The following is an 11,258-nucleotide window of genomic DNA, read 5'->3' as shown; positions in this document are numbered from 1 at the left end:
TTCCTCCCAATGCACACGACATTGAAAAAGGCTAGGTGTCAGTCTAGACATTAATGTTGACTGGAAAAAACCTTGTATCCGCATGTGACATTAATTGATGTTTGGTGGCTGTTAACTTTGCAAAAAACAAAAGAGAAAGACTAATCAATGTGTGGTCTTGTGTGATGAATTCGGATCTTGGGAATTCTGTAATCCTCTAAAATCTACGATTTAAAATGAATTGTGAAACTCTCAAATCTAATGAATTAATGGTAGGAGACTGGGAGTAGGGCCTAGCTATCCATTTCGAACGAGAACCATGGACCATAACACCCAAGCAATAACACCTATGGTATTTGTAGAGTTTCATTAACTACTCATTTATGCAGATATGTTTGTTTTATTTTTTAAAAGTATTTAAAAAAAGTGTATTTAATGTTTGAAGTCAATAAACAAGATTGTACTCGTGGCACCCTAGCAAATTAATGCAATTATGCATTTTTTATCTCGCTTAATTTGCTTTTTTATACGCGTTTCCACTTTGACCCAAATGCAAATGCATATACTCTTAACTCTCCATTCCATTTCTCGTAAAAAAAAAAAAAAAAAAAAAGGTTAGGACAAGAGAACCATGCGACGGTCTCTCAATTTATATGATCTTATTTTACTCTAAATTCATGCGGTATATGAAACGGTAATTGATTATAAACATATATGTAGGGCACCTTTAATCTCCAACAATTAATATAAATTGAGGGTAAAATGAGAATTAAAATTAAGGTTTCGAATATTTTTCATGACGAAATATTACTACCAGCTGCCACAACATATTTTTATTTAGACTTGATTAATGCAACTGTGCACGTGTTTTCTCAATTTATTATAGTTTAACAAATATATGTATATATTTGCATTGATGGATGTATCATTATTCATTCACACTTGAATTGAGAATTATTCCTTAAAATTATTTATTTCAAGATTTATGCTACACAGGCAGCAGCCTCCTCTCTTTCGTTCGCACATTTAATATTTCAAGACAAGGTTTTAAATAAAATAAAATTAAAATACTATCTCTGTGTTCTTTGTCAAGTGGATACTTTGATGGTTGACTTTGGCGAGACAATGCAAGCCCAGCAGCTCTTGGACACCCAATCAACATTCAACAAATGCTCTGAATAATGTTCACATTTCACACTTTTAAGATAAATAAAATACTATATATATATATATATATATATATATATATATATATATTCGGCATCGACTGTCTATTTTCACCATTTGAACAAAGGATCCCCATTCAACATCAACGTGCACGCAGAGGCAGAACCAGGACCAGGAATTGATGTTGCCCCGGAAATTCTTTTAAACTGTAAATTTATATAAGTAAATTTATTTATTAAAAAATTAGGGGATTACAGCCTAGTATAATCCCCTTGTGTCGATTTCGCGAGAAAGTACAAATCTTCATGGTTCTCCGTTACGCTGTTGGAAGTGCCACCATCAGTGTGTAATCGAGTAGCCTTGAAATGTGATATTCGAGAAGTGCGAGCACATGTGGACAAACAATAAATCGCTTTAAGGTCGGAGGTATAAACTCCACCTCGATTTCTTGTTCGTAAGAATTTCCCAATTTCTTGTTTCAATTTCTTTGAAAAGTATTCAACTTTAATTCCCAGTCATATTTATATCATATCTATATTTGAAACATATTCGATGTTATTTGTGTTTTAGTGTTGTGATCTAGATTATACAAGCACCTGATTCTAACAATATATATATATAAAGTACGGGATCCATTTAACATCATTCACGTGTGAGTCATCATGTGTAAGGGGCGTACTTTTATCAAATTAATGGTGTCAGATGGATCCCGCATTTTATTATATTAACATGAATGATGTAGAAACAAAGTTTACAGGGGACGCGTATAAATGACTCATGATGGTATATGCCATAAAGTGTGTTAATAAAATTGGAAAGTAGTATGTCTTGGAAAATGGCAAACAATTGAAAAGTCTACAAGTCATGTAGTGTTGGAAGGGGAAAGGAAATAATAATAATAAACTCAAAAGTCTAGGCTACTTTGGGGATTTCCAGTCCAATCAAAATCCGAAAAGCAATGCATGCTCTTGATTTTTGAACAATCTAGTTCATCTTCAGTCTTTGACTTAGACCAACATAATAGAATTTAGAGAGCCTTCAACCATATTCATTAATTGAAAATACTAACTCATAATAATTCCATTAAGAACATTGAAAATATATACTAGTATTACATAATTTTTTGATTGTATATAATTTCAATTTATATGACTAAGGAAGATGGTCTAATTCAAATAATTAAAAGCTAAAAATACTCTATATATTTAACAATCACATTTCAAACGATTAGTGATAACTATTTAGATACAATTATCTCTTGGAATCGATTTGATTGGTTTAAGTGCATGTTAGTCACGCTCTTCTATCAAGAATCAAGAGTCAATATTCTCTAGTGATTATTAAGATGAAAATATCCTACATCGGAAATTTTAGAGAAAAAAAGTAATTTGTAGGTTAAAATCTAACACTTCTCAATTATAGAGTGTCTTTTTAAGGACAAAATCATGCGTGTCTTAAAATCTCAAAGTCGGACAATACCTCTATAAGATGTGTTGAGTTAAGAGTGTAGAAGTGCTCAAAAACCCAACCCATACATGAATTTTTCATAAGCAATTTGTGGGTTATTGCGTGGTATGATGGGTTACATATATAGTGCATAGCAAATAATAAAAATTTAAATACAAGTTTATAATTAAGTAAACAAAAACAAACAACAATCCAAGTAATAGTTACAACAAGGAAAAAAAAACAATAAAATATTTCCAACACCGCCAACAAATCCATGAAGACGCGGATGAGAATGACCAAAGCCATGACCTTAAAATCGTTGACTGTTGAGATACACAGCCAAAAGAAATCCCACTGTGAGGATTTTCAAGCAATTTCGTGTTAATTCATCAGCAAAACTTTCCAGGCTTACTTTCTTTGACCGCCCAACTCTCCCTGTTTCTCTGCATCCCTTTATTATATATTGCCATATGTAAACCCCCACCCCCCATACCAAAACAAGAAAGATTAATTGCATATATTCCACAATCAATTCAACATTTCAAAAGCTTTGAATCCATCAAACAACTCGTGGCTTTGAACCTGGAAAGAAAAAGGTACAATACCAAAAGCTTTGAATCAAGAACTCCCCATTTGTTCTGTCCTTGACGTACCTTACAAGATTGACTTCCATTTTTTTTTGGGTCTATATAAGTGAGGGGGTCTCTGGAGTCAGACACACAAATCTAACTAACCAAAACTGAGCGAGAGAGAGATATTTTGTTGAACCCTTTGATTCCTATGGGTTTATCCCTTTCAGTACTTGTTTCTGCCTGTCGACAAATTGTGAAACGTAGTGTCCTTCTGGGGTTCAATAGATTAAGGTCTAAAGGAACTGGGGTGAGCTTGAAGAAGAGCAATTCGATTCGATCGATAAGTTCTGGGAATTCAAAATGTTTGGAGAATTGCAGACCTGAAAAGATTGTGCTTGATAGGAACTTGTCATTCACAAGTCTAGTTCAGGACAAACCAAATGTCCAACAGGGGTTGTTACATAAACCGATTCCGGCTCTTTCCGTTCCTGAACCGGTTGTGTTTTTCTCGCCGAGACCGGTCAGCGAGCTTGATGCTGCTGCAGTTAAGCTTCAGAAGGTGTATGAGCTTCGATCGATAAGTTCTGGGAATTCAAAATGTTTGGAGAATTGCAGACCTGAAAAGATTGTGCTTGATAGGAACTTGTCATTCACAAGTCTAGTTCAGGACAAACCAAATGTCCAACAAGGGTTGTTACATAAACCGATTCCGGCTCTTTCCGTTCCTGAACCGGTTGTGTTTTTCTCTCCGAGACCGGTCAGCGAGCTTGATGCCGCTGCAGTTAAGCTTCAGAAGGTGTATAAGAGTTACCGGACCCGAAGAAACCTTGCCGATTGTGCTGTCGTGGTTGAGGAGCTATGGTAAGTAATATCTGACTTCTTACTTAGTTTGTTGATTAAATTTCCTGTTCTTGTTTTTGTTTTGTTGATAAAGTTGTTTGTTTCGAATGTTGTAGGTGGAAGGCATTGGACTTTGCGGCTTTGAAAAGAAGTTCTGTGTCGTTCTTCAATGATGAAAAGCCAGAAAATGCCGTTTCAAAATGGGCGAGGGCAAAGACAAGAGCTGCCAAGGTGGGGAAGGGTTTGTCCAAACATGAGAAGGCTCAAAAGCTTGCTCTACAGCACTGGCTTGAAGCTGTAAGTCAGTCATTCATTCATTCATCCATTCCAAAGTTTTGAAAAATCTCGATCATTCTATTGAAAATTCAATGTCAATGTGATGACTAATATTCCTCTCTAATTTTTCTTTGTGCAGATTGATCCGCGCCACCGTTATGGACACAATTTACATATGTACTATGATATCTGGTTTGAGAGCGAGAGCACACAACCCTTCTTCTACTGGTTGGATGTCGGCGATGGTAAGGAAGTGAATATTGAGAAATGTCCGCGGACTGTATTACAACGGCAATGCATCAAATACCTTGGACCAGTAAGTTAATTAATTCTTCACAACATTGGAGCAATGAAAATTATTATGTATAATTTGTCCCAAGAACAAAATTATTGACCTTATAATATGGTTCTATTGTTATTTCAGAAAGAAAGGGAAGCATATGAAGTAGTAGTGGAAAATGGGAGGCTAGTGTACAGAGAAAGTGGAGTGGTGGTTGATACAATTGAAGGTTCCAAGTGGATATTTGTTCTGAGCACAACAAGGTCTCTGTATGTTGGGCAGAAGAAGAAGGGTTTGTTTCAGCATTCAAGTTTTCTTTCTGGTGGCGCCACCACCGCCGCCGGAAGATTGGTGGCCCATGATGGCATTCTTGAGGCTATATGGCCTTACAGTGGTCACTATCACCCTACAGAAGAGAACTTCATGGAATTCATCTCTTTTCTTGAAGAAAATCGTGTCGATCTCTCCAACGTTAAGGTATATATTTGTGTTATTTATTGAAACAATTATGATAGCGATCACAACAATTGATATTCCACTCACCCGAATTGTATGCACAAGATTTCATATGCATAATGACGATGAATTCACTTAAATCTTGTACGTTCAATTCAGAAGGCGGGATACAAATTGCTAGGAACCTGAAATTTTTATCATTTCCTTCGTTATTGAAGTTTTGGTCAACTTTGGTGGGTATGCAAATAATTAATTGCTTCTGCTTTGTCAAACCATATATGCAGAGATGTGCAATAGATGATGACTCTGCCTTTAAGGACACGAACGAGGAACCAAAACCGGAGGGACTGGTGGGTCCTGCTAAGAGATCGGACGGTGGAAATAATACTGCGGATGTAGATGATGGCGCCAAGAAGATCAACATTACAATGGGCCATCAAGATGTCAACACGGAAGCGCCAGTGTTTGATTATTCAAAACGCTTACCGTGTAAGTGGACCACGGGCGCTGGGCCCCGCATTGGGTGTGTCCGGGACTACCCTGTTGAGCTACAATCGAGAGCACTGGAACAACTTAACCTGTCACCTAGGATTCCTCCTAGGCCCATGAGTTGTCGTGGCCCAATTCCTTCACCAAGGCCGAGCCCAAAAGTCCGGATCTCTCCCAGGCTTGCCTATATGGGCCTTCCAAGCCCAAGAACCTCAATTCCGGTTCAGTAATGGATTTCCAACAAGTATGGATAGACAAAATAAAGGCTCTAACTTCCATTCTTTTGGTTCTTGTAATTTTTTTTCTCATATGGCTTAATTAACCGACCCAAATGATTTTTGTAACCCATTGGTTCCTAAATTTTGTAATGGGTCCCTGTGTTACTGTGTATTCTTTACTGTAAACAGAAAATCTCGCTCTCAAATTATTAATGAAGTGTTGCCTTCTTTTTTCTCCATTGTGTGTAAACAATATTACCAGACCAAAATATCAAGGTAGATACTGAACTGATGTCAGCATGGCAGTGAATCATCAGATCACCCAATCTAAGAAGTGTAGTCACTTGAGTGATATTTTATTATGAGGTTAAATTGTATAAACTTAAAATGTCTCGAGTTCGATTTTCATTGAGAGTAATATCATTTTGCCTACGCACTGAATTTTGATCAAACTTATCTTATCTTCGACTGAATTATTGTGTGAGTGGGCTAGCCTATGTTGGATAATTTAGGTTATCAGGCATGTGGGATGTGCATATCAGAAACACAACAGCACATTATCTCATTGCCAGAGCTGTGTTAAGGAATGGCTCCCTCAGAACTTCTCCTACTCTTGGTCTATGTAGGACATTATTAGGGGCTGTTTCTTCAATGTCATGGTCAAGCAAATCTGGTCCACAATAGAAAAACTTGTGGCTCTAATAAAGGATTGATGACTCCTTAGGATAAACAGTATTTCAAGAAACAGTCATATTAATTAGTTTGAAGGTGATTTTGGTCCTCCCTGATAAACTTCTTCAGTCAAAGTTGCAGAGAGCACAGTTATTACTGTTTTCATGTAATTAATTCATTCATTCAAAAGTTACGTTGAAAAACGGACACGCAATTTGATCACGTGATAATTACGGCCCGTTGTAGGTGGATAAAGGTCACGTGACAGAGGGTCCCACTTTGACAGGACCTCTGGAGCCTGGACCTTGGCGGTAAAATTTCCGTCACGCGTGGCAAACAGGAGGGACAATTTATTTTTCTTTTTAAAAACGCGAAATGGAGAACTAAAATGGAAGGATCGAATCAAGTAAGGTAGAAAATTTTTAAAAAAGAAAGAAAGAAGAGAGAAAATAGTGGAAAGTTTTTAGAGAGAGTTAGAGCCACGATTTAATTATTTGTAATTATTAACCAAAGCCTCGTAGATTAGGAGATTTTTTTTTTTACTCTAGGGAAGTAGAAAAATTAACACGAAACCGTAGATCTCTGATCACGTCTTTCCTTGTTTCGTTTTCGATACGATTTCTTGATTTTTTCGCCTAGCCTCGTAGATTTGTCGGTGCTTGCGGTTGATTCGGTGGGAGAGTGTCGTTTCTTGCATTAACGGTTGATGGTTCTTTGGTGTCTCCGCGTTGTTGTCGGATTCTTTTTTCGGTGAATTAGGGTTTGGTAGCTAGGTTTTTCGATTGTGACTGCTATTTCCGTATTGCGTCGATGGAACCTCGTATAGGGAATACGTTCCGGCTCGGACGAAAGATCGGTAGCGGCTCGTTTGGCGAGATCTATCTTGGTACGTTGTGCTTATTCTTCGGTGTTTCTTTTTTCTTCTTTTGACATTTGACTTTTCTGCGATTTGTTTAGTGTTCTTGATTGTAATTGATGATTGAGTTGTTCTTCAGGTACTAATATTCAGACTAATGAAGAAGTTGCCATTAAGCTTGTAAGTGTTTTTGGCTTCAGTAGTCAGCTCCTACAAATTGTGGATGTTTATTTTCTTTTACAATTATTCATTGCAAGAAAATTGGGATGTCTTTCACAATTTTTTACTTTAGGCCCGAAATTCTTGACGATGTGCACAATTTTGGTGTTGGTTTGCCTTTTCGACATTGTAAGTTGAGCTATTTAATTGAAGTGGAAATGCAGGTCAAATAACTCGGTGATTCAACTGGTATCTTGAACTTGACTTTGACTAGTGTGATGAAATAATTTCCTGCTTCCAACATCTTGAATATCAGCAGGAAAGAAGTGTGTGATCAAATTTTAAAGCCCGTTGCTATTTCTTTTTGCTCTTTGAATTTTCCTACCGCGTCTTTCAAATGCTAGGGTTCTTCAGGTGAAATTGATTTTTTTTCCCTATAAATGCTAGTTGTGTCTTTCCCTTTTTATGCATTATCCATAATGATTATTCCCCCCTATTTCTGTGTATAAGATGCTGTCGTGGCTTTTCAATTTCAGGAAAATGTTAAGACGAAACATCCTCAACTGCTATATGAATCAAAGTTATACAGAATCCTACAGGGAGGAAGTAATAATGCTTTTCATTTCATTTGACTATTTTTCACAATAGGCTTTATTTATGACCAGGTTGATTTTGGCTATTTTTGTCTTCTTTCCTGATGATCTTTTATTTTGGCAGCTGGAATTCCAAATGTTAAATGGTTTGGAGTTGAGGGAGATTACAATGTTCTAGTAATCGATTTGCTTGGACCTAGTCTTGAAGATCTGTTTAATTTCTGCAGTAGGAAACTGTCTTTGAAGTCAGTTCTTATGCTTGCAGATCAGATGGTAAATCTCATTGATTGTGCACTTACCTTGTTAGTTTGTGTACTTATATTTTTCAATTGATTCTTTTTTAATGAATTCTAAGATCAATCGCGTGGAGTTTGTCCATTCAAAATCATTTCTGCATCGGGATATTAAGCCTGACAATTTTCTTATGGGATTGGGAAGGCGTGCAAATCAGGTATTCAGATGAATTTTTTATATCTTCATTTAAGTCTCTTCTTTTGTTTTCCTCCTGCAGTTCCAGCATTATAATGTTGACAATTGTCAATTTGCATTTAGGTCTATGTCATTGACTTTGGTCTGGCTAAGAAATATCGAGATAGTTCAAGCCATCAACATATTCCTTACAGGTAAGGAGACTGTATTTGTTAGTTGTAGTTACTGAAGTAGTAAAGTTACCTGTGAAATTTGTCAATGGAATGTACTATTTTCTGGTTTGGTAGGAAAAGGAGAGGTGGGGGGTAGGAGGTTGGTTAGCTGGGGAGTGGGGGATAATATATGTTAAAAGGGAACTGGTAACCAACTGCTTGTTTGTTCATGTTTGCCAGTGTACATGCAATATTGGCTCTAGGTGATACTTTATACACGATTATGTAATTCCAATGTACGGGTTTCATAATACATGTAACAATAACATATTTCTAGCAACTGGCAGAATTTCCCATATGTAACATTGATGGCATTGCAACTTATATAATTCTCCCGTGAGTTTTGGCGGTTATTTCCTCATCCTGTCATTTAGTACCTTACGTTTATTTTTTTTAAGTCCCACTGTTTTCAATCACAGGCGAGCATATGATCCAGTGATAGAGTTGCAACCTAGAGGTCACATGTTCAATTTTCTGTAAATAGCCTCTCCATATATGGCTAATGTGCTGTATTTTTGCTGAATTTGATCTTAAACCAAACAGGGAGAATAAGAATTTGACAGGAACGGCAAGATACGCAAGCATGAATGCTCACCTTGGGATTGGTTAGCCTTGTCCATCTTTTTAAAATTGACATAATTTTCAACCTGTGAATCTTTTAGTTAAGTGTCATTCTCTTTGTTTTTGATCTGAGTAGAGCAAAGTCGGAGGGATGACCTAGAGTCTCTTGGTTATGTGCTTATGTACTTCTTGAGAGGAAGGTGATTTTGCTTTGTTCCTTACCTTATCGTCCTATGTGCTTTCTTCCAATGATTTGTTTGATGCCGACTTTCCTTCATTTCCCTTCTTTGTCTCAGCCTTCCATGGCAGGGACTGAAAGCAGGAACAAAGAAGCAGAAGTATGAGAAAATTAGTGAAAAAAAAGTTTCGACCTCAATTGAGGTCAGTGTTGAATGCATACCATGCACACTATATCCTGCTATTGATGAAACTCTGACATGAGATACAATCCCTTTCCAGGCCTTATGTCGGGGTTATCCATCAGAATTTGCTTCATACTTCCATTACTGCCGTTCACTTAGATTTGATGATAAGCCAGATTATGCTTACCTGAAAAGAATATTTCGAGACCTTTTTATTCGTGAAGGTTGGAATAATTTTCTTATTGTAATTCATAATATTGTTTTTGTCCAACATTATTGCGAGTGTGAGATTTCAATTTTGGGCTCAATAGAAACGACATTTTGCATTAATTTTTTGTTACACAGGCTTCCAGTTTGATTATGTCTTTGATTGGACCATATTGAAGTACCAGAAGTCACAGCTGGCTGTTCCTCCTGCTCGTGCTGTAGTATGTTTTTTCTTATAATGAGTTCTTTATATCAGTCATCTATGTAATGATGCTGATGTCTATTACGCTCGTCCGTTGTAGGGTGCTACAGCTGGAATTAGTTCTGGAATGCCTCCGGCCATTGCAATTGCTGACAGACAGACAGGTAATTTCTTCATGTCCTTGGTAGCCATTAGCCAAATATAAATGTTCGAATTATAAATGAATATATCTTAACGGATGATACTGTTGGTAGACTTTCTTATGCTTTCCCTCATTTGAACTGAGTTCAATATTCTATTGTCATTTCCTTTTTATTTTGATCTAATGTACAATGGAATTTTCCATTGAGGAAACATGGTCTTTTCTTCAACATAACTTGCGTTTTATGCTATTTACTTCCTTTTTGGCAGGGGAAGAAGGCCAACCTGGTGGTCTGTCTTCAGTGGATTCCTCGCGGCGAAGAATATCTGGACCTTTAAATTCTGGAAATTTTTTAAAACAGAAGAATCCAGTTGCACATGATTCTTCAATTGCTAAAGATCCTACGGTAAGTTTGGATTTCTTTCTTAACTATTTTTTTCTTTTAGTTGATCTCCGTCTAGTTTTTTTAAATTTTATGGAGATTTATATTTTATTCATGCTACATTGGTGTTAATAGTGAACATTTTCACTCTCGTTAATATCAATATTTTGCACTTCACTATTATGTTTTATTATATTAAACCTAATCTCCAAGACCATGCAGTTTCCAAGCTCCAACATTTTGGGCCGGTCAAGTGGATCGTTAAGGCGACCTGCTGTTTCTAGCAGCCGTGATGTATTTGTTGGAAGTGAGTCAGATCCTCAACGCTCTTCCACAATGGAAGCAAGCCCTGCAGCGTTACACAGGGTGTCAACTGGGCAGTCTCCTGTGGGATCCTCTGATCCCAGGCATCCATCATCGGGAAGAACTACCACTCACTCAAAGAACTACGAAACTACCCTTAAGGGGATTGAGAGTCTGCATTTTGACGTTGATGATAGGGTTCTTTATTAGATGCCTGTTGGCGTGCAGTAGCGTAGATCCTGAATTTGGCAAGTTTTCTTTTAAGCTTGCGGTGGGATAGATTTTATCTTGGAATTAAGTTTCAAGAGTTGTGATTCATTGCCCAAGGGAATGTGGGTTTTGGATATGGGCACTCGAAAGCATTAAATGTTCATGCGGAAACAAGTCCGAATATCCAAACATCATATATATATAGGCATTACACTTCTTCAGGGCCCGTAATTCCCCATGTT

The 11,258-nt window shown here is 37.0% G+C and overlaps 2 protein-coding genes across 2 annotated transcripts; both read left to right on the top strand.

Annotated features, from left to right (window-relative positions):
• The first annotated feature begins 3,088 nt into the window (after positions 1-3,088).
• Positions 3,089-5,963, top strand: LOC119995962 (IQ domain-containing protein IQM1). The gene is made up of 5 exons (XM_038842444.1): positions 3,089-4,028; positions 4,124-4,304; positions 4,423-4,599; positions 4,708-5,040; positions 5,304-5,963. The coding sequence occupies exons 1-5, from the start codon at positions 3,376-3,378 to the stop codon at positions 5,736-5,738; spliced, it is 1,779 nt and encodes a 592-aa protein (XP_038698372.1). The 5' UTR covers positions 3,089-3,375; the 3' UTR covers positions 5,739-5,963.
• An 827-nt stretch (positions 5,964-6,790) lies between these two features.
• Positions 6,791-11,247, top strand: LOC119995960 (casein kinase 1-like protein 1). Its single transcript, XM_038842443.1, has 14 exons — positions 6,791-7,284; positions 7,394-7,434; positions 7,950-8,019; positions 8,131-8,279; positions 8,362-8,457; positions 8,559-8,629; positions 9,191-9,252; positions 9,345-9,408; positions 9,505-9,589; positions 9,668-9,794; positions 9,916-9,998; positions 10,080-10,143; positions 10,391-10,527; positions 10,726-11,247. Exons 1-14 carry the CDS (start codon positions 7,209-7,211, stop codon positions 11,014-11,016), a joined length of 1,416 nt encoding a protein of 471 aa, XP_038698371.1. The 5' UTR covers positions 6,791-7,208; the 3' UTR covers positions 11,017-11,247.
• The last annotated feature ends 11 nt before the right edge of the window (positions 11,248-11,258 follow it).

Source organism: Tripterygium wilfordii, chromosome 4, assembly GCF_013401445.1.
Source record: "Tripterygium wilfordii isolate XIE 37 chromosome 4, ASM1340144v1, whole genome shotgun sequence".
Taxonomy (NCBI): Eukaryota; Viridiplantae; Streptophyta; class Magnoliopsida; order Celastrales; family Celastraceae; genus Tripterygium; species Tripterygium wilfordii.
The sequence above is the reverse complement of the archived record's forward strand: the minus strand, read 5'-3'. Positions and strand labels throughout refer to the sequence as shown.

Coding starts and splice junctions, on each gene's coding strand:
- LOC119995960 (XM_038842443.1), top strand. CDS start 7,209: ATGGAACCTCGTATAGGGAATACGTTCCGGCTCGGACGAAAGATCGGT. Junction 7,285..7,393: donor GTTTGGCGAGATCTATCTTG/GTACGTTGTGCT, acceptor GTTGTTCTTCAG/GTACTAATATTCAGACTAAT. Junction 9,253..9,344: donor GAATGCTCACCTTGGGATTG/GTTAGCCTTGTC, acceptor TGATCTGAGTAG/AGCAAAGTCGGAGGGATGAC.
- LOC119995962 (XM_038842444.1), top strand. CDS start 3,376: ATGGGTTTATCCCTTTCAGTACTTGTTTCTGCCTGTCGACAAATTGTG. Junction 4,305..4,422: donor TACAGCACTGGCTTGAAGCT/GTAAGTCAGTCA, acceptor TTCTTTGTGCAG/ATTGATCCGCGCCACCGTTA. Junction 5,041..5,303: donor TCGATCTCTCCAACGTTAAG/GTATATATTTGT, acceptor CCATATATGCAG/AGATGTGCAATAGATGATGA.